Source organism: Heterodontus francisci, chromosome 9 (genome assembly GCF_036365525.1).
Source record: "Heterodontus francisci isolate sHetFra1 chromosome 9, sHetFra1.hap1, whole genome shotgun sequence".
NCBI lineage: Eukaryota > Metazoa > Chordata > Chondrichthyes > Heterodontiformes > Heterodontidae > Heterodontus > Heterodontus francisci.
The window spans coordinates 21,180,169-21,204,114 of record NC_090379.1 but is presented as its reverse complement, the minus strand read 5'-3'; the positions used below and the strand labels follow the sequence as shown (position 1 = coordinate 21,204,114).

The following is a 23,946-nucleotide window of genomic DNA, read 5'->3' as shown; positions in this document are numbered from 1 at the left end:
AGATCAAATCAGGTATCTTTAGTTAAATTAACCATTTATTAAAAAAACTAAAATCTTAAACACTCCTAAGATAAACCAATGTGTAAAGACCTAATAACTTCTTATTTAAAAATCGAACTCCCGCATTCGCATACATGTACTAAAATTAACAGTAATTCGTTTTTTAGATTAGCTGACCGTTGAGAAAAAATTTTTAAAAAGTGTTTGCAAGTTATGTTCCTGACGAATGGAGTCTTCCAATGTAGAAACAGCCAAAGGTCGCTTGAAGTCTGCACAGTGGTCTGATGGGAAAAAAGGTCCTTCAAAGATAGGAATTCAGCAGTTAATATGTTGCAGCATTAAACTATCCCTTCAGTGATAAACACAGCTAATACTGATAATTTGTTAAGAAAGAAAAGCTTTTCTTATTTTTTCTTAGGGAATTAATTTGGCTTGAAGCTTTGTAGAATTTTGAGAGAGGAATAACACAGCTTCTTCAGTCCAAATCGCCTCAGAACTCTCTATGCTCAAACCAGTCTCAGCCGGCTAGTTTTAAAAGTCAAACTGCAACATTGAATCATGTGACCTCTCGCTGCTGTTGCTTAGCAACCAGAATGCAACTGGCAGTCTGAGTCTCCGGAACTTTCTGTATTAAAGGTGCACAGATCTTTTTACAGTCTTAAAGGCACACACAATATTTCCAAGGAGAGAAAAAAAAAAGACCATGACAACATGAGTGGTCAAAGTCATGCAGCGCAACTACCAACCACACCACCAACTTCACGCATTCCTCAATGCAGCACACCTCCATCGCTCACCCATCAGCAATCTCTAGCAATCAGGACTGATGCCTAATATTCATATGCTGCACCTCACCCTCACACACTTATCACTGCTGCAAACCTCACACCCACATCTCACAGCTTCCGCATACTCCTAGCTATTCAGCTATGGCAGGCACATCATTCGAATACATGCACTACATTCACTGACACTCATCCCATCTTTTGCCTTTCAAATCCACACCATTGCTTCCTCAGGTCCCTTCTGACTGAAGGAACTTCTAACATCTCCTCTAACAGCACAGTAAAGCACTTTCACTCACTCTGTAGCAGCAAAAGAAAGTCAATATCACCTCACCTGAAATTGAATGGTGATCCCTTTAAATAGCACTGGTGGTGGTGTGTTCAGTTGTGCATGTTTAATAGAGACACTACAGGACTTGCGAGGTCCAAACTGGCAGGTTGTGCGGCAAATCAGCGTTACATGCTGATTGACGTTACAATCTGCCCACTATGCCTGCTTCCAGTGCATGCACAGGATACCTGTGCTATCGCCCTTCTAAACATTCTGATCAATGCCGGCTGTGCCAAAAGTCATCAGGAGCGTACCCCTGCCATTTTTTCATCTCCCGGATCCTATGGCGCCAAAACTAGTGGCACCAAGGAGACAGATTTTACAGCCTTAGAATCCTAAGAAGGAAACAGAGCCAGAAGCCAAACCCTCTGAGACGGAGGCAGTTGGGAGATGAGGATGAAACAGCAGTGTCACAAACAGCAGCTGGAAATGAGCTGCAAAAAACTAATCATAAATACTTTTGGTAATATCTTAACATAAATAGCCAGGGTTCTTCACAGAATTTAAGTATACAACACTAAAGAATATTCCATTTATCACTAAAAGAAGTCCCATCAGGGCCCAAAGTCCAAAAACATCTTTTCCGATTCCAGTACAACTTTTAACTTTTCAACAAAACGATCATGATTATGAACAACAAAAAGGACTTAAGATTTTTGGAATTTTATAAGTGAAGAGTAACTCAGTTTCATCACTGTGCATGCCCCTTGTACCACTTTCTAGATCTCCTGTGTCCAGTTGGAGCTAGAACTTAACCTCTTCCATGCTGGATCTGTTTTAACAGCAGTTCAGTTTCAAATCCTCTAGCTGCACTTTCAGAAGGGCTTCTTCACTCTCCCAAACACATCTCACCAATTGCTGGCAGACTCAGACCCTCATTTTTTCCAGTATTATTACAAAAGCTGAACCCCTGGATTTTCATTGGGGCCATAGAGCAGCTGAAAGTCCCACCCCATTATACTTCCAGTGACTGATCATGGTACTCAGAATTTTGGAGCCTAAGTTTTCATTTAACCATTAAGCTTAGAAGAGGTAAGAGTATTATATAGAGTCATACAGCACTGTAACAGGCCCTTCAGCCCACCGAGTCTGTGCCAACCATCAGCCACCCATTTATACTAATCCTACATTAATCCCATATTCCCTACCACATCCCCTCCTACATTAATCCCATATTCCCTACCATTCTCCTACCTACACTATGGGTAATTTACAATGGCCAATTTACCTATCAACCTGCAAGTCTTTATATGGTGGTGGAAGGAAACTAGAGCACCCAGCGGAAACCCACACGGTCACAGGGAGAACTTGCAAACTCCACACAGGCAGTACCCAGAACTGAACCCGGGTCGCTGGAGTTGTGAGGCTGCGGTGCTAACCACTGCGCCACTCTGATGTTGTGTCAAAACAATGGAGTTCAGGAAAACCTGGATTTCAGGCTTGAATTTGGACTTGTACCTAGCTGCATAATGCACTATTCTGGTGAAAGCTCACAGACCTGAAATGTTGACTTTGTTTCTCTATCCACAGCTTCTGCCAGATCTGCTGAGTATTTCCAGCGTTTTCTATTTTTATTATATGTAATGCATTGTCTACTGCTGCATTTGAGTCAGAAAGAAATTCTGATTTCAGATGTTGTGAATTATGACATCCTGCAAACTTTTAGATTATTGTTACTAACATAACTGTTCAAAATTAATTAATTGTTTTTCTAATTTCTTGTTTCACAGATATAAATGAGTGTGAGCAGGTTAACTTATGCCCTAGAGGATATTGTACCAACACCCCAGGTTCTTATCGCTGTGACTGTGAAGAGGGTTACATAATGACTAGATCAGGACAGTGCAATGGTAAATAAAATCATTGACTGTGATCTAATAGTGAATTGTATCCTAGTCATGATGGAATTGAGATTAATTTCAGGTGATGTTGGTTAAAATGGAAAATGATATACTGCAGACCTCTTCACTGCTTGTCCCATTTTTCCACTTTACATTTTCCCTTTTCTGCCACACTTTTTCCGAAGGTTAGTAGAATTGGAACTGTTTGAGCTTGACCTTCCTATCCCATAGTCATGACTATAGCTACATAGACACTCAGATCAATTCAGTGGAAATGTACATCTGCAAGGAAGACGTGGTCCTGTCAGTTTTTTTCACCCTTGCCCCAAAATAGAACATTTTATTACCATGCAGTACTTTATCAATTGAGGAGCTAAAATCTGTCAAATAAGAGGAAAAGGTTTGACCAATAACAGCGACTAGAAAATTTAGATTGATGACAGCAGGTAAAAGTCTAGTTCTGTACTGGTTGACTGACCCATCAAAATGTGAACATTATGATATCATACCACTGCAATTTAGTATGTAAACTTGGATGAATTTGACTTTGGAAGACGAGTAAAAAGCTATCCTGGTAAATATTGTACAGATTAGGGTAACTGAATATTTTTCTGTTTCCTGCTTATATTGTGACACAATCTATATGTTTTGCAGCCAAGCCTTTTTGGGCTGTGCTTTAACAGCTCTTTAAACAGATGGATAAATCAGTTATTTTTTAATGAATCTCAATTTATCTTTTAAATGTTTTGGAAGAACTGAGCTCAATTTTTGATTAATTTAACAGATAATGATGAATGCCGTAGCCCAAACACATGCCCTACTGGAAAATGCATCAATACTCTGGGCTCCTTTGAATGTGTCAGCTGTTCGGCTGGATACAGAGCAATGAATGGAAGATGCCTAGGTAAGATGCGTAAAGTTAGATTGTGTGCCTTTGACACTCTTCAATAATTAATGACAAATCTGATATCTACATCAAGAAAAGGCAGTAAAATTTGTAATTTTTGTAAGATGGATTTATTATTTGAATTCTCCCTGATACCCTTGAAGACACATTTAGTTTGATAGTTTTAAGCAGGTAAAATCCTGTATTTGCTGTTTTATTTTGTAATAGGTTTGAAATGTGCGCCAAAACAAAACCTATTTTATGATCTGTTGATAGTGGTGTGATATTAGTAGTGGGGAAAAAAACAAAAGTTGTCTTCTCATATATTTAATAGAGTTCAGATAAAGTTTGTAATTTAGAATTTACAGCAAACAAGATATCTGCAAGATATAATCTTATCTAATTGGACTAAGTCTCCTATTTCACTTTCAAATAGGAGAAATTACTTATAACATTGCTTATCTGCCAATAATTCATAGTGAATGTGCAGGTGGAGACTATTTGAATAAATGTTCCATATCAAGCATTTGGCGAAAGACTCAGACGATGAATGGGTCAACTGAACAACATTTTTCCTTTATTAGGTAATTGCATGCAACCAGTATATCAGAACTTCAGTTGCAATGATTATACAGTACTATTAACCACCAAACACACACTACACACAAGGCCTTGTTTGGAAGGAAATCATCACTCCAATAGCGCAGCACATTGGTGAAGCTAGCAAACTGTTACACATGGAAAGGCAGGACTCAGATTAATGCTCGGGAATTGTAATGCATTTCTGAGCTCAGTTGAATTGTCAGAAGGAAGTATGGGAGCATAGTTAAGGAACCAAGGGAATGATGGGAAGTGAACACAACAACTTATAAATTTATCATTTTTAACATAATGTCCAAAGACGCTTCACAAGAGACATAGAGGGTCATTTTAACACCAATCCCTCATGCCCCCCCCCCCCGCCACCCCTGGGTGGGGCAGTGGTTCAATTGTTAAAAATAGAAAACCCCACCTCAGCTGACCACAAACATGCATACTTCCAGTTTAACTGGTCAGGTTTAGGATCGGACGAGTAGCAACTGAAAGAAGGTGGGAGATGCTGGCTGCATAGTCAAGAGCTTTTCCAGCACTTGTGAGCTTATGAGCCTCCCTTTGATCTCTCAGACCCCACTGTAATCTCTCCACTCCGTCTGTCATCTCTCCACTCGGCCCACCATCTTTTCACCTCCCCGCCATCTCTCCACACACACGCCTTGCAAGTGTCCATTCTCCTACCCTGCCTCCCATAACGTTAAATAAAAAATTGGATTAGGTGAAATTTTTCTCTCAGAGGATTGTTAGTTTGTGGAATACTCTTCCCCAGAGATCAGTGGAGGCAGGGTCATTGAATATTTTTAAGGCTGAGTTAGATTCTTAATTGACAAGGGAGTCAAAGGTTATAGCAGGTAGACAGAAAAGTAGAGTTGAGGCCACAATCAGACTAGCCATGATATTATCAAATGGCGGAGCAGGATCAAGGGGCCAAATGGCCTACTCCTGCTTCTAATTTGTATGTTCATATGTCTTAAAGGAGGAGATGGCGAGAGAGGCAGAAGGGATTTGAGGAGTGAATGCTAGAAGTTTAAACTTAAGATGAGAATTTTAAAATTGAGCCATTGTGTGACCTCAAGCCAATGTAGATCAGCAAGAGCAGGGATGATGGGTGAATGGGATTTGGTGCAGAACAGGAAGCATATTTGTGGATGAACTGAAGTTTACATTGGGTGGAGAATGGGAGGCCAGTCAGGAGAGCATTGAAATAGTCGAATGTGGAGATAACAAAGACTGTAAATGAGGGTTTCAGCAGTAGATCGGCTAAGGTTGGGCAGAGGCAGGCAATGCTTTGGAGGTAGAATTAGGCAGGAATAGTCTCAAGACCAATATTGAGAGTGAATCAGAAACAAGTTGTCCGCTTATGTCTGATTAAGGGATGGTGCGTAGCATGAGAGGCCTAAACAGAGCAAAATTAAAGAGAAAGTGGACTTAATAAAAACGTTATGGAAGAATAACTCTACAATACCTAATGCATTTTACTCAATGTATTAAAGTTGATTATTCAATAGCAGTAGATATAATGAATATTGCAATTCTTTCCTTATCTGTTACATTTGTATATAAAATGCATAATTTATTATGCCAAAATTTCAGATTCATTTCAATGAGCTAGTTTATTTTCAGGCAGTCAGTTCTCCCAACCTGATTATTATGGAGGCTGATCTATTATTAAAAATAATAATTATTATTATCTATTTGTGCATTCATTCTGTTGTATATTCAATACTAACGTAAGGTAAGCTAACATGTTAAATATAGAACATAATTGCTCCAAATTTGTTTTGCTGATTAGCACACTTTTATCTGCTCCTTTTATGATAGGTCCAAAATAAGTATTAAAAAAGAGGGATTGGTTATACAATGAAAGAAATGCTTTCAGTAATACATTGTTTATACAATAAGGTGTAATCCTCTTTCACCAGGCCTCCCAATTTCCATGGGTGGGGTTGCATAATCTGAATGAAACATCAGCAAATAAGGCTGGTACAAAGTTTAGGTGAGAGATTGTTATTCCATGGAAATTATTAGGTTTGCAGGTTTTGCTTTGTGGGGATTTAATCACAAATTCAGGTGCATGGTGTTTGGTTATATTACAATATTTTTAATTGTCACTGATGTTTCCATTCCAATATGATGGTGAAAATGTTGAGCTCAGCAAGGTTAACAATTGCCATTCTATTCTCTATGGTCAAAAATGAGAAACTGCATAAGATCTTCTCACTTAGTTAATGTTGAATAAAGGCCTAGAAGATTATTCCACAAATTGACTCTTTTCATCTGGGACACAAGACGGAAACAAATTGCCATAATGAAAAATTCTTCACTGATTTTTTTTTAGAATCAAACCTTTAGAACTGAGCATTATTAGTGAGTAGATGACATTTATTGTTGTAGAAATATGGTTAGTGCAAAAGTAATAGGGCTGAATGAACATCATAAAGCCAAAGAATGTTGGCTTGAGTCTTCAACTTTACCCACTAAAGCAAAAGCTGCCTCTACCGAATAAACTGCTGCTTCTTCAGCTCGTGGCACCTTATGTTTCATTTTATGTGTTTCCACACCATTACTGAGAGAAATCTAAATCTAAGGGCTGGATTTTCTGCAAGACGCAGGGCTCCTGGCGCCAGGCCGAAAAGATGGGGGGATTCCCCACCTCTGCATTTTTTCAGACCCTGGAGCAATTCTCCGGTCTTTTGGGGTCAGTGTTTAAGGAGGCTGGATCCCCGTCCCATTAAACACTTAGTAGCAACGGGGATCCTGCCCCCAAGAGCTGCCGGCTAATCACAGGGCCAGCAGCTCAACAGTATCGGCAGTGCCACCAGGAGCGGTGGCCACTGCCAGTACTGCAGAGGCCTCGGACCCAGGCCCAGCATTGGAACCCTGGACCCAAGGTAGGTGAGGCAGAGTCATCGGGTCAGGTCCAAAAGGCCCTGGCAAGGGTGAGTGGGCATTCGGTCCAGTGGGTGGGGTGTCTTGGAGGGATACAGTGGTTCCCGAGGGCGTTACCTACAAAGGAGGGACACCCTCCCCCAAGCTCGCAGGGAAGGTGCCTCGATTTCCAAGCTGTCCACCCCTCTCAGCAGAGATCCCAGTGACGGTGGGAAGAGGCCCTTATTTGGCATCTGGGCGGGAAGGCCAACATCAGCCTATCCCACTCCTGGGTAGATTGGGTCTGGCAATCCCGGCGTCGGGTTTCGAGGGGGCTGCTGCCGCTCTGATTCTCTGGCTTCCCCACCCGCGCCACAGAATCCGACATCAAGTTGGGAACAAAATCCAGCCCTAAAGGAAATATCTGTTTTCCCTCTCCTAACTGAAGGAGAGATTCAGGGAATGTGTAGTGATGCCTTTTCAAAAGATTTCTTGAATGTGGTTTTTTTTGCTTTCTAGCCACAGCAGAATTTGTTTAAATCTGCACTTCTTGCTTCTGACATTTTATTTAGTTAAAGTTCCCAAACATTACTGCTCATTTCAACTACAGTTGAGGCAGGAGTGACAATAACTTACAGTTGTGAATACACCCAATTGGAAAATCTGAGATTGTGTCTCATAAAATGACAAGGGAAACAGAATTGAAGATAAACAGAATGATAGGCAGATGTAAACTCAAAAGAATTAGAAAAATGACAGAAGCAAATAGATTTTTTTTGTCTGAGACAACACCTTTGTAAGTCAATTAAAAGCAAAATACTGCGGATGCTGGAAATCTGAAACACAAACAAGAAATGCTGGAAATACTCAGCAGGTCTGGCAGTATCTGTGGAGAGAGAAGCAGAGTTAATGTTTCAGGTCAGTGACCCTTCATCAGAACTGATGAAGGGTCACTGACCTGAAACATTAAGATTGGTAAATCAATTAGTCTCTCCAACAATGTGTACAAATATTAAGTATGAGAAACTGATATTAGAGGCTGAAATTTGATAATAAAGCAGTTTTGCCTTTGAAGGTAGGGTATCATGGAACTTCCATCTGGCCCCTGACCCTTCCCGATTATCTTGGTTGAGGGAGCATGTAGGACAGTCTCTCAATGGTATCTCCACCACAGAGGGAGCCCAACACTGCCAGTCAGAAATCTTTGGCAGTTCTACAAAGAGTAATCTACAACAACACAAAAGGAAGGAAACGCAATCAAAGAAGCAGAAGCAACCTTAAAAAAAATACTTTTTTTTTTAAAAAGGCCATCCATGAGCTGTATCTTATTCTGCTCCACATATGGAGAGAGCATGGTCACAACCAGACAGTCTTTTTTAAAAATTATTTCTTGGGATGGGAGCATCACTGGCAAGTCCAGTATTTATTGCCCATCCCTAATTGCCCTTGAGCAGGTGGTGGTGAGCCACCTACAACTGAGTGGCTTGGTAGGCTATTAAGAGTCAACCACATTGTTGTGGCCCAGAGTCACATGTGGGCCAGACTGGATAAGAATTGCAAATTTTCTCCCCTGAAAGAGATTAGTGAACCAGATGGATTTTTATGACAATCCAATAGTTTCATGATTATTATTAATGAGTCTAAAAGAACAAAGAAATAAGAGCAGAAGTAGACCATATGGCTCATTGAGCCTGCTCCGCCATTCAGTACGATCACGGCTGATCTTGAGCTTCAATTCCACTTTCCTGCCTGCTCCCCATATCTCTTGATTCCCTGTGAGACCAAAAATCTATCTATCCCAACCTTAAATGTATTCAATGATGGAGCACCCCCAACCCTCTGCGGTAGAGAATTACAAAGATTCACAACCATTTGAGTGTAGTAATTTCTCCTCACCTCAGTCCTGAATGATCGGCCCCTTATCCTGAAACTGTGCCCCACGTTCTAGATTCCCTGACCAGCGGAAAAAATCTCTCAGCTTCTACACTATCAAGCCCTTTCAGAATCTTGTATGTCTCAATTAGATCGCCTCTCATTCTTCTAAACTCCAGAGAATATAGGCCCAATTTGCTCAGCCTCTCATCCCTTATCCTAGGGACCAATTTAGTAAATCTTCACTGCACTGCCTTCAGTGCAAGTATATCCTTTCTTAAATGTGGAGACCAAAACTGCACACAGTATTCCAGGTGCGGTCTCACCAAAGCCCTATACAATTTTAGTAAGACTTCTTTATTCCAATCCCTTTGCAAAAAGGCCAACCTGCCTTCCTAATAGCCTGCTGTACCTATTTGTTAACTTTGTGCATTCCTTGCATTTTATTTCAGATTTATGAATTCATTGAATTTAAGTTCCCTTCAGCTGCTCTGGTGGGAGTTGAAAACCTGTCTCCAAAGTATTAATCCAGTAACATGACCACTACACTACCAACCCCCTAACTTAACTCTTCCACCAATAGGACTCTGCAGGATTCCCACTGCTGCTTCATCAGTACCTGGGGTTTGCAGTACTTTAGTAGGGAGTCAGGGAAATAAGCTATTTGCCCTAACCCCACACCTTCCCCTTCCCTTCACTATTTAAATTCTATAGGACAGCCAAGTGTATTATATTCCTTCGTGGTGTGGGGGTGGAATGGAAGGAATATTTTCAATGACAGTATAGTAGGGGAAAATCAGGTCTATATTTATTTTTTATTTTTTTTTAGAGATACAGCACGGAAACAGGCCCTTCGGCCCACCGAGTCTGTGCCGACCATGAATCACCCATTTATACTAATCCTACACTAATTCCATATTCCTACCACATCCCCACCTGTCCCTATATTTCCCTACCACCTACCTACACTAGGGGCAATTTACAATGGACAATTTACCTATCAACCTGCAAGTCTTTGGCTGTGGGAGGAAACCGGAGCACCCGGCGAAAACGCACGCAGTCACAGGGAGAACTTGCAAACTCCACACAGGCAGTACCCAGAATCGAACCCGGGTCATTGGAACTGTGAGGCTGCGGTGCTAAACACTGCGCCACTGTGCTGCCCATTATTGATAGGATTAGTTAATGCTTCCCAAAATCTAAACAGAAAATCAAAAAAGGAAAATAAAATCCCTTAATGCACACTTGCCTGTTGCTAGAAAGCTGGGGCAAGGTGGGGTGGTGTTAATTCCCGCTGCTGAACACGTGTATTTAAGAGAGAACCACTGAGCTCCAAAATGGCATTGCTGATGTAAAATCAACTTTGCACACTGATTGACATCATGATCTGCCTGCTCTGGAAACATTCGGTGGCCATGTAGTTCACATACTTTCATGCACTCACCAATATAGCATCTGAAGCAACTTTATCCAAAAGTATGCTCATACGTTGCGGATGCCATTTTGGACACCAAACGGCTCCCGTAGCGCCAAAACAATGGGCGCTTCTGATCCCAATTTTGTGTCACTAGCCCTGGTTGATACAGGTTGTTAGTAGGTGAGTGATGGCTTGAGCAGTGACTGGGGCTAATGTTGCAGTTGGTAGGATATGGGATTTGAAGATACATTCACTGGGCTTGACCACTCATGTGATGTCACTGAACTTCTTGCGACACTGCATCCAGTTCCTCCGGGCTTGCTTCCTGGCATGACCTCTACTGCTATCTGTTCCAGTGCCTTCTGACCATGTCTGGAGGGGTCCAGGCCTCCTGCAGATGCAGAACATTTCCGCTCCTTTCCACCGCCACCATCAAGACCTGCTGTGCAGCATCCAAAAATCTTGGAGCCAGCTGTTTCCCATGTTGTGCCACTATTGCATGTTTCACAGGCCACATGCATTTCCTGCAAGACTGCCAGCACCTGTCCAGCCAGAATGCACCTTCCCTTTAAGAGGTTCAGGCTAGCTTTAGGCCGTGCAGGCTAGCTTTAACTCGTGCTAAACAATCATAATATTGGACCCCTACTCAGGCATCCAGCCAATCAATAGCGCGGTTACGATGTAGGCTGTACGATGTTGGAATGCTGCCTATGTTAAAGTCAACGGGCGTAGATAAATTTGCATCACGATCCCCACTTCTGGTTTCAGGGACTATCAAATTTAGCCCCCATTAATTTTGGTGAGGAAAGTAAGCGCTAAAGTTATTTGTACATAGCTTCAAAATATCACAAGTAAGGTTGGAAATTACAATCTTCCTTGGATGCAAGGATGGTGCCAGAAGACGCAAACAACATTTCCCTTCTGCTGTTCTCAACGGGCAAGGTACGAGCTGTACCCAACCAGCCCGTGCTTGCAAAACTCAAAACGTAGTGTCCAACATTAGATGTGATACTACGATTGGACAACATTTGCTAAATAATCCACAGTGTGCTAAGAATTACGCTGACAGCCAATTTAAGATTGCCAGTAGGGCTCACAGTGTGATGCATTTGCGCGTACTGGAAGCTACATATATTAATACACACGGCCCTGTTCTTTGCAGCCAGAAAGAATATGTACAAACATTGCGCTTGTTTCAGCTGAATAAAGTAAGTGACAGCCATTCGCTGGTTCATTCCTCAGGGCAATGCCTTGACCAATCAGATTTAAGCTGCCTGGTTTAAATTTCAAACAAAGCTTGGTAGTTAACTGTCAGTAACCGTAAACTGGTGCATTCTCCATGGCAATGCCTCATCCAATCAGAGTTCACTTGCCAACCAATCTGCACTCTCTTCTCAAGCAGTACAAGTTGTTCTTTCCCTTACAATGGTTATTCTTGCAATTGTCCTGATGAGTGCAAGATGAAAAGCTTCAACAATATGTCTCTATTTGCAGCAATACTCAAGTTCTGTACTGCTAAATGACTAAATGTTACACCCTTGTTCAAAAAAGGGTGTAAGGATAAGCCCAGCAAATACAGGACAGTCAGTTTCATCCTGGTGGTGGGAAAGCTTTTGGAAATGATAATCTGGGACTAAATTAATAGTCACTTGGACAACTGTGGATTAGTTAAGGAAACCAGCACAGATTTGTTAAGGGAAAATTGTTTTGAACTACTTTGATGCCGTTTTTTGTTGAGGTAACAGAGACGGTTGATGAGGGTAATATGGTTAGTTGGTGTACATGGGCTTCCAGAAGGCAACTGATAAAGTGCCACATAATAGACTTAGATTACAGACAGGTGGAAAGGGGTGTGGGTGGTTCCCACTGATCACCTCCCAACTGATTGCAATCATATTTTGTTAAAATGTTGCATTAGCCCTGAGTGTCTTTTGGGTCAAATAAACAGACAAATGATAGGTTTTCTTGTAGGTTAAAAAAAGATAACTGTTTATTTTTTTCACAAAACCCAAAATGGTCACAACCTCACCAACACACACATTCACTCACACACACACATACACAAAAACAGAGAGAAAAAGGGTAAGTAGCTTAAAGTTCAAAGTGAGGTAGGTGTTTGTGGTTTATGGTAAATCTGTTGAATCTTCTCACAAGTTCAGTCTGTTTTAAAGGTACAGGCCTGGATGTTTGTAGTCTTGTAGCCTTTGGAGGTGTTGATTTTCTGGTGGTTAAAGCTTCAGACTGGAAGTGGTGGTCACTTTAAGTTTTCTGCTGCAGCTAGTTGAAGTGTAGAATTAGCAGCAGGGCTTCTTCCTTGCTTGGCTGGATCACTTTCGCAGCCCCTGGCTGGATTGCTTTCTGGAGGTGTTGGCTTGATCTCCCTCTTTCTCTCCAGAGGGTTTCCTTTTTGAGGTAAAAATTCATCACATTACAGTTTCTGTTAGGAGACACATGGTTCGCTCCCCTGGTGTGACACACAATGGACCAGAATGTGGATACCATGGCTATTAATTGATGTCTGAATGGGGACCCTTCTGTTAACACGGGGCTATTTCACATCTATTCAAGTTTAGTTTGTGCTGCAAGTTTGTCTGTCTCCAGAATCTTTTGTTAATTCATTCATATTGATGAGTCATTAATATGAAATAGTGCTATTTTCAATTTCAAAGTGGGTCTCCCAGAGCTATTTCAGATGAGGTTAACGAGTTCCATTCTTGTAGACCGGTATGTTGATTCCTAGTACAGGAGGGGTCATGTGACCATTTTGTCTGTGGTTCAAGGGTCCATGTTCTTGTGACTTTGTTTAACAGTTGACCTTTGGATGCCGCGCCAATAACACTCAAGACGCTCGATACCATCCAGGACAAAGCAGCCCACTTGATTGGCACCCCATCCACAAACATTCACTCCCTCTACCACCGATGAGCAGCAGCAGTATGTACCATCTAGAAGATGCACTGCAGCAATGCACCATGGCTCCTTAGACAGCACCTTCCAAACCCACGACCTCTACCAACTAGAAGGACAAGGGCAGCAGAACACCACCACCTGCAAGTTCCCCTCCAAGCCACACACCATCCTGACTTGGAACTATATTGCCGTTCCTTCACTGTTGCTGGGTCAAAATCCTGGAACTTCCTTCCTAAGAGCACTATGGCTGTACCTACCCCACATGGACTGCAGCGACTCAAAAAGGCAGCTCACCATCACCTTCCCAAGGGCAGTTAGGGATGGGCAATACATGCTGGCTTGGCCAGCGACACCCACATCCCATGAATGAATAAAAAAAACTTTTTAATTCATAATTGTTCCATTTCATTATGTATTTCATCACGGCTCCTTCCATGCATAACACTTACCAACAACATGGAATAAAAGCGTCAGTGCCAGCATGGGTAACAAAGTTGGATGAGTGACAAAAAATAAAGAGTGGTGAACAATTATTTTATGGACTGGAGGAAGGTATATAATGGGTTTCCTCAGGGGTCAGTGTTAGGACCCCTGATTTACCTAAACTTTGGTATGTAGGGCACAATTTCAAAATTTGTGGATGATACAAAACCTGGAAGTATTGTGAACTGTGAGGAGGATAGTGATAGGCTTCAAGAGGACACTGACAGGCCAGTGGAATGGGCACACACATGGCAGATGAAATTTAATGCAGAGAAGTGTGAAGTGGTACATTTTGTTAGGAAGAATGAGGAAAGTAAAAAAAAAAGGATACAATTCTAAAGAGGGTGGAGAGGCAGAGGGACCTGGAGGTATATGTGCACAAATGTTTGGCAGGGAAGGTTCAGAGAGCGGTTAATAAAGCGTGAGGATTCCAGGGCTTTTTAAATAGAGGCATAGAGTACAAAAGCAAGGAAGTTATGGTGAATCTTTATAAAACACTAGCTTGGCCTCAACTGGAGTATTGTGCCCAATTCTGGGCACCACACTTTGGGAAGGATGTGAAGGCATAGGAGAGGGTGCAGAAAAGATTTACGAGAATGGTTCCAGGGATAAGAGACTTCAGTTACGTAGATAGATTGGCAAAACTGGCTCTGTTCTCCTTAGAGAAGAGAAGATTAAGAGCAGATTTGATAGAATTTGACAGAATTTCAAAACCATGAGAGGTCTGGACAGAGTGGATATGGAGAAACTATTCCCATTGGTGGAAAGGTCAAGAACCAGAGGTCACTGATTTAAAGTGATTGTAACCAGAGGTGACACATGAGGAAAACCTTTTTACACAGCGAGTGGTTAGGATCTGGACTGCACTGCCTGAGAGTGTGGTGAAGGCAGATTCAATTGGAGCTTTCAAAAGGGAATTGAATAATTATCTGATCAGAAAAAAGATTTTCAGGGCTATGGGGAAAAGGTAAAAAGTGGGACTAGCTGAGTTGCCCTTGCAGAGAGCCGGCACTGATATAATGGGCCACATATCCCCTTCTGTGTTGTAACGATTCTATGCTTCTATGACTGCACATGCTCTTAATGCTGTGATATACCAAAACTGCAAAGAGTACCACTCACTTAATGAACAGTTGGTGTGTGACTACACCCAGCTCATAATGCTAGTGATATCCAATATTCTGGCAGCCAGTCCCACTAATATTTCTGCACCCACTTTGAACCAGAAGGTGGGTGCTGGGCAACGAGGGCTATCCACTCTACAGCTGGCTTATGACACCCCTCTGTCACACCACCACAGGTCACCAGCGCTCTCATAATGTCAGTCATGCTACCACGAGGAAAGTCATTGTGCAGACCACCGGGGTGCTGACACAATACATCTGCTGCCTTGTCAGCTTGCGAGGAGCCCTGCAATACTCAACAGAGCACGTGGCCCAATTCATGATTGTCTGATGCATCCTCCACAACTTGGCCATTATGAGGGCACAGCCCTTGTCACCACAGGTTCAGTGAGCCCCTTAGGAGGAGGAGGAAGCTGGCATATTCATGTTCCACATGGTTTGTCCATGAGCCCATCATCAAATTCTGGTTCCGATGAAGGGTCACTGACCCGAAACGTTAACTCTGCTTCTCTTTCCACAGATGCTACCAGACCTGCTGAGTGGTTCCAGCATTTCTTGTTTTTATATCAAATTCTGGTTCCCTTGAATGAATTCCTAGATCCTCGTTTTTCAACAGTTCCCCAATTTCCCTGTGTAATGGACCATCACAGTGTCATCTTTTTTATTCATTATTGGGATGCGAGCATTGCTGGCAAGACCAACACTTATTGCCCTTTGAGAATGTGGTGGTGAGCTGCCTTCTTGAATTGCTAGAGTCCATGTATGGTAGGTGCATCCACAGTGCTGTTAAGCAGGGAGTTCCAAGATTTTGGCCCCGTGGCAGTGAAGGAACAGTGATATAGAGTCATACAGCACCAAAACAGGCCCTTTGGCCCATCAAATCCACGCTGACCATCAACCAACCACCCATTTATACTAATCCTGCATTAATCCCATTTTTCCCTCTCACATCTTCACCTTCCCTCAATTCTCCTACTCCCTACCTCCAGTAGGGGCATTTTTTTTTTTACAATGGCCAATTTACCTATCAACCCACAAGTCTTTGTCATGTGGGAGGAAACCAGAGCACCCGGAGGAAAGCCACACAGTCACAGGGAGAACTTACAAACTCCACACAGGCAGTACCCAGAACCGAACCCAGGTTGTTGGAGCTGTGAGGCGGCGGTGCTAACCACTGTGCCACTGTGCTACCCTATATAGTTCCAAGCCAGGATAATGAGTGACTTGGAGGGGAACTTGCAGAAGGTGGAGTTCCAATACAACTGCTGTACTTTTTGTTCTGCAGATTTGGATGGTGCTGTTGAAGGAACCTTGTTGACAATCCTAAAAAAAAGCCACCACAAAACAACGATTCTATACCAAATTTATCCAACAGTGCCTCCAATACTCCATATAATCCACAAATAATCACCCTTGTGCATTCCCATGTTGCTTGCCTTGTGGGTGCCCTTGCCTACCCTAGTGCTCCTATGCATTGCTACCCTAGTGACTGCGACAGGCTGCTGACATTCAGTTGGGAGACTGCAGATGGCCTTGAAGGACATCCATTCCAGTTTTGGGCCTTGAGATCCCAGTTTTGGACTGCTCAACCTTGGCGTGGGCGGCAGCAGTCTGAGCTTGCTGGCTGACAGGCAACAGTAGGGGCACTGGTGGAGCAGCAGTTGAGAGGATGAATGCTGTCATCCTGAGAGACGACAGCAGGTTCATGCTCTATTCAACCACTGTCACTTCACCATTGCAGCACCTCAGCAATGCTAGTAATCTGCTGGAGCACAGATTGTTGGACTGCTCTCAGGCCCTGAAATCCACTTTGAGCACTTGTATCCTCAGTCATGATGGCAGCAGTCTGAACCTCCATGGCACAAATCTGGCATGGCACCAATCTGGCATGTCAAACATTAGAGATTTTATGACATTAGTCTGAACTTCCACTGCAGCCCTCAAGACATTGGGAGCTTCTGCTTGTGGTTCAGTGGAAGCTCAGACATAAGCGATCAGAAGCTTTATCACGGTTGGGACCGCAAGTGTTCTCATAGAATTGGCCACCACTTCCACACTAGAAAGGATGGGCTCCAAGCTCTGTGCAAAGCCCTGTGCCAGGTTGGAGCTGGTCTCTTTCATGTTCCCTGACAGTGACAACAGGCTCTCTTGTAGGCCTGCCAATGCACCAAGTATTTCTCTGTACATGCCCGTCATCCTTTTTCTATACACTGCCCCATTGATGTCCTCATCTGAATCCTCTTCAGCAGAACTCGTGTGCGACCACACCCTCCAGGGATCTCGCACCCATGCTATCTTTTCCCCTGGACTAGCTGCAGCCCGCACATGCCCGATGACACACCACATACAGATCCTGACTCTATACTACCCTCTAAAGTAAGCACAGTATCAGTATCCGAGCTAGTGACTGCAAGTGTCAAATTGAGTGACAGTGTTTCTTCCTCCTCAGTCTGTTCTCCCTCTTGGTCTTCATCCTTAGGCACCACTGGCTGGCCAGGTGGAAGTTCTAGGTTATCTGAAAGAATAAATGCACAAGGGGATAATTGGGGTGAGGCAACATAGGAACATAGCAAATAGGAGCAGGAGTTGGCTATTCGGTCCCTTGAGCCAGCTCTGCCATTCAACTAGATCATGGATGATCTTCTACCCCAACACCATTTTCCCGCACTATCCCCATATCCCTTGATATCTTTAATATCTAGTAGCAGTGCAAAAAGCAAGAGTTGTATGGTTACACCACCTGCAATTTGTACATCATAATAGATTGCGGTATGAGAGTGACATGGGATTTCAGACAGTGCATAAGGCAGGACGATGGCTTCAGCAGAGCTACTGGTTATAGCTGCAGTGATGGCTGCTCCAGTGATTCTCAGCACATCTCCTCCATGCGGGTCAGAATATGCAGCCGTGTCTGTCTCTTGCCAGTTAGCTGCTGCTGCTGTCTTTTATGGACCATCTTGTCCTGCAAAAAGAGGGAATCGTGTCACTGATTGTAGAACATTGTGTTTGGGTGATATGCCTGCAACAGTTGAATAGCTTGCTGGTTGTGCAAGCTGTGAGGTATGAGTGTGTGTCTTCTAGTAATGTTAAGTGTGTGAGGGTGAGGTGGAGCATATGAATAAGAGTTTTGAGTCGTGGTTGATATAGATTGTTGGTACGTGAACGAAGAGGTTGGGGTAAATGGAGTGTGTGAGGCTAGTTGGTAGGATTTCGTATGTAAGGATGCATTCACTGACATTTCCTACTTATGTCAGGTCATTAATCTTCTTGCGGCACTGCATCCATGTCTTTAGCGCCAGACTGTATTGACTGCTCCCATTGCCTCCTGGGCCCCCTGAGGGAAGAGAACCTCTCTCCTCCTGTCAATCTCCAGCACGACATGCGAAAATCTGGCACAGGCATCTGGCCTTGTGCGCATTTCTCTTCCTTTCTCAACATCTTCAAATCTTGCCCAAGCAGTTTCAGCCCCTCCTGCAGACAAAATGCATGTTGTCTTTAAGAGATGTAGTCTTGCTTTAAATACTGCAAGCTAGCTTTAAGTGGTGCTCACCTTGCATGAGCTTGGGCCCACTGCTGAAGCATGCAACCACACAGTAGCTTATTCAGCACTGAGCTGAAAGGTACAATCATTCAAACAAGTGGGCAACACAAAGTTTGCATGCTGCCTGCATCTCTTTGAACAGGTGTGGCATAATCGCACATCGCAATCCCCATGCCTGACTTTGGGGGTTATCAATTTTAACCTCATCCCCCCATATCTCCTATGTTTTTAATGGAACAATTTCAGAATGGCTCAAAGACCATTAAATTGCCTTTGGCATGATAAAAATTATGAAGTGTTAGTGTGGACAGCTGTGCGGTGTGATAAACTTTGCATTGACGTTTTAAGGATTTTACTGATCCCTGACCCCAGTGCAATACCAGATAACAGCCTGACCCAACCCAATTTTGTTATTTCCACTATCAAAATGACTGACCCAACTCTCAGTGTCATTTCCTTAACCCAGTCCAAATCCTAGCGTCACCCTTTACTCCAACCTAACTCATAGAGATGGAGGTATTCTTCAACTTGACTTGACTTCCAGAGGCAGCTATCACACTAAAATGAATAAAGTTATAGTAACTAATAAGCCAACCCCACTGTCTTAATTATTACTTAGTCACAGATCTCCTCTATTTAAGCAGCTAAATTTCCTTTATTCAAACTGATGAACTTTCTATGCAGCTCAGCTATAAACAAGGGAAGTTTTAGTGCCTCATTTTATTAACACTTTCTTTGCTTTATAAATGAAGAATAGTCTATTAGCATTAGCTCAGAAATTTCACTCACCACTTCATTTTTTTATTCTTTTATGTGATGTGTACATCATTGACAAGGCCAGCATTTGTTGACCATCCTTAATTTCCCTTGACAACTGAACGGCTTTCTAGGCCATTTCAGAGGGCAGTTAAGAGTCAACCACATTGCTGTAGCTCTGGAGTCACATGTAGGCCAGACCAAGTAAGGATGGCAGATTTCCTTCCCTAAAGGACATGAGTGAACCAGATGGGCTTTTATAACAATCAATGGTAGTTTCACAGCACCATTACTGTGTCTAGCTTTCAATTCCATATTTTTATTAATTAATTGAATTTGCCATGGTGGGATTTGAACCCTTTGGTTTATTAGTTCAGTGACATTATCGCTACATCTCTCCCTTCTTTATATCTATTTTCCTGTCAAAGGTAACTCAGATGGAAAGAAATCAGATACTGTGAATGAGTTGACTGATATAAGTTTTTCCCTCCAACAACCTCCTGCTTAAGATGACAAATATTCTGGATATGCTGCTGAACTGACCACCCATTCATTGCAATAGTATTACCGATTTAGGAATGGCAGGATACAGTTTATTCTACAAGGGAAGATGTAACAAATAGGTTACAAAGATTTTAGAACTATATTACATGGGTAAATATTAATATTTAGCTCACTAATCTTTCATGACAATTGTATTTAAACTTCAACAAAAGTGCATCCAACAAAGCTACATGTTCTTCCAGTGATGATTTCACAATTTTATTGTTCAAATCAACACTGTAAAATGGTTTAATCTGTGGATGAAGAACTTTTCCAAAATATGCTATTGAGCAAAATAAATAATGAAATCATCATCAATTTTTCAGGTGACAATAAGGGAGTTATTTTGCCATGAAAATATATATCTCATAGTTATAGTTTCACTGGAAAGTAATTATGTCCAAACACAAGAAAATCCTGTAATTGAAATAGAAGCACTCAAATCACCCCTGACAAAGTGCTTGTTCTTAGCTAAGCAATACCACAAATTGCCAGAAAGAAAATTTAAATTTAAAAGATTATTACAGAACAGTATGTACATGAGCCATCGGTTTGGTACCTAGTGATGACTAGCATACATCCTTCATAAGATTCTCCCTGTCTAATGCATGCACATTAATATTGTGCATGCTGCATTTTCTTTAGTGAGACTGCATCTCCTCTCTCCAAGTTAACTATTCCTTTAGCAAATTTTAAGCATATGTTGTTGATCACGTAGTCACATATTGGATCACATCCTGCAGAAGGTCAACAATTCAAACCAATAAAGCTGGGGGAATATTGCAGAGCAAACTGCAACAGATGTGCTACTGAAGTGTGTGTTCTGTTGCTCCAAATTTATTTTGGGCGAGTTTTCAACAGTATGGGATTAACAAAACAGGATATTTTTCCTTGAACTGGTTTCATAATACTCCCTGTGAGCCATAATAAATGCTTTCACCATGTGACATGTTGTAACTTCTGAATTATAGGACACAAATTTTTAGAAATTGCACCTGAAGAACAAAACTGACAATGAAACTGTTTTTAGTAACTGCATGCTTATAGCAATAGTATTATTTTTTAGGGGTGGTATGGGTGACAAGATATAAGGTCACAAATTGCTTTGGAAATTTCCTGCATGGGTCAACATTAAAATATAGGCTCTCTCATATAGGCAACCCAGAAGTCCAGCTAAGTATGATCATAAAGCAGATGTTCTTATTGAACAAATCAACAGGTTTGTAGTTTGCGTCAGTCTAAAATATCAGCAGCATCTTGCATTTATATAGTGGCTTAAATATAAAAATAACTACTGCACTTGCCTCTATTAAGTAAATTGCATGACTGCAAGAAATCCCATGCAACATTGATTTGTAAAATCACAATAATTTGAAAATACAGCCTTCTTGGACGGCAAGGACAAACACCCAACTACTCTTCTCCAATACAAAACCTACCTTCTACCTGGTTTATATATTGCATTTCAATTCTGATACAAAATGCAATAAACTTATTGGCTTTTTTGTTTCCCAAATCAAGGCCATCTGCTGGTCTCTTGCTGCCTCCTCCTCCTCTTTTGCTCTTCTTCTCACTCCTTTCAACCCTGATCCCAGCTCAGCGCCCATCTCAAAACTTGGAGAATCAATGGAGGCAATCCAGAAACTCCATAATGAGCTAAACCAAATGTGTGACCTGAACAATGGCTCATAAAATTTAATGCAAGGCATTGTACTTTTGTATTGCATATAGGAAGGAAATTGATTGACATGAAATGAGTGACATGAATGGTGTTGAAATAGCTAAGAATAAAGTTGAAAGAGACCTAAGCGTCTTAAAACTTTATGCTTAATAAGTCCTGCCAACACAGGGTCAATCAACAAACCGAATAGAATGTTTTTATTATTCATCGCTAGCAAGGCCAGCAGTCATTGCCCATCCCTAATTGCCTTTGAGAAAGCGGTGATGAGCCAGCTTCTTGAACCACTGCTGTCCATGTGGTGTAGGTACACCCACAGTGCTGTTATGGGGAGTGTTCCAGGATTTTGATCCAGCAATAATGAAGGAATGGCGATGTAGTTCCAAGTCAGGATGGTGTGTGACTTAGAGGGAACTTGCAGGTGGTGATGTTCCCATGCATCTGCTGCCCTTGTTCTAGGTAGTAGAGGTCACAGGTTTGGAAGGTGCTGTTGAAGAAATCTTAACGAGTTGCTGCAGTGCATCTTCTTGATGGTACACACTGCTGCCACTGTGCACCGACGGTGGAGGGAGTGAATGTTGAGCAAATCCAGAACTCTTCCCCCTGTCCTGCACACCCATCACTCTCATCCTCACCACTGGCTCCCTGAGCCCCAGTCAAATTGCCTTCAAAACTCTAAACTTCATCTTTGATTCCATCTATGGCTTTGCTCCACACTTTTTTCAGCCATACATCCCTGCTTGCATCCTTTGCTGCTCTGACTCTAAATTACTGCTGTCTGGGATTTCATCTCAAAATCACTTTCTGTTGTTTTCAAAACCTCTCACATCTTTGACCACCATTCTAAACTTGTTTTCCTGCTCAGTTTCCACCTCTCTATCTAGTAAAATACTATGAAACATTCTGTAACCCAAGGATCAAAATATAAGGCATCTCATTATTATAATGGGAACAGGGCTATCCTAATGTTATTATTAGTGACATAATCAATTTTCACTGCAATGAGGATGTCAAGACAGCCCTGTCACCTCTGCACCCTGTCTCACTGTGAGAGTGGGACTGAGAAGTAACTGCAGCAGTGTTGGAGGGCAAGCTGGGAATAGCCATGGAGCAGGAGTGTTACAAGAGTGCTTCTATTTTTTGTAAAATATGTTTTTAAGGACTTTTATTTGCTTGTGGGATGTGGGTGTTGCTGGCTGGGCCAGTATTTATTGCACATCCCTAATTTCCCTTGAACTGAGTGGCTTGCTAGGTCATTTCAGAGGACATTTTTAAGAGACAACCACATTGTTGTGTGTCTGGAGTTACGTGTAGGCCAGACCAGGTAAGGATGGCAGATTTTCTTCCTGAAAGGGCATTAGTGAACTAGATGGGTTTTTACAACAATCAACAATGGTTTCATGGTCACCATTATACTACTTTTTAATTCCCAGATTAATTGAATTCAGATTTCACCATCTGCCATGGTGGGATTTGTACCCATGTCCCCAGAGCAATAGCCTGGGTTTCTGGGTTATTAGTCCAGTGAAATTACCATTACACTACCACCTCCCCCAAATTTATAGCTGGATTATGGACATTGATTCATCTGGAAGCTTGAAGAGATACTGAACTTTGTGTTTTTTTAAAAGAAGTCACCAGAAGACTTCGTGGACTTGGCTTGTAAATAAGCCCTTACTGGAAGGCACCTGTTTTCAGATAAAATACCAGCAGGCAGCTTGTTGTTTTGACTTGGGGAGATGTTTACAGGAAGTGACAGGTCAAGATTTATAGAGGTCAGGAGGCTTAACTTCTGGAATGTTTTTGGTTTCACTTTGAATTGTTACAAAAGTCAGTTGTTTTTTGCCTGGCAAGAAAAAACCCAGCTCATCTCTCTCCCTTAGAAGGAAACCCTGCATATGCAGTGTGTCAGTCTCCTCTTTCCTACTGTATTTGCAGTAACCCTGTATATTGAATATGTGGGAACTGAAACCCCTGTTGCTGTATTTCTGCTGTAAGGCCTGGCTGAAGCCTCTCTAGCTGCATTTCTTGGAAAGCCTACCCAAACTGATCTTCAACATCGCCTGGAAAGAACTGTTCTAGGAAGATTCCATTGACAGCCATCTATATGCAATTGGGATGCTAAACAACAACAAAGGACATCTTTCCATGTCTTCTCTTTTTTCTTCAAGAATGAGCAAGTATTCAGCCTAAGTGTTTTTATTTGTCTTTTTTTTTGTAACAGAGCTCTAAAAATAAAATTCCTTTTATTTTTCTGGTTAACTGATGTATCTATGTGTGTGTGTGAGTGTGAGGGGGGCTAAGGTAAAAAGGGAAC

The 23,946-nt window shown here is 42.1% G+C and overlaps 1 protein-coding gene across 4 annotated transcripts in view; it reads left to right on the top strand.

Moving 5' to 3' along the window:
* LOC137373618 (latent-transforming growth factor beta-binding protein 2-like) overlaps positions 1-23,946 on the top strand; it is a 773,188-nt gene that overhangs the window by 566,272 nt on the left and 182,970 nt on the right. For all 4 annotated transcript variants that reach the window (XM_068038663.1, XM_068038661.1, XM_068038660.1 and 1 more), the window contains exons 19-20: positions 2,847-2,966; positions 3,742-3,861. In XM_068038663.1, coding sequence (XP_067894764.1) covers positions 2,847-2,966; positions 3,742-3,861 — 240 coding nt within the window. The remainder of the gene's footprint in view (positions 1-2,846; positions 2,967-3,741; positions 3,862-23,946) is intronic.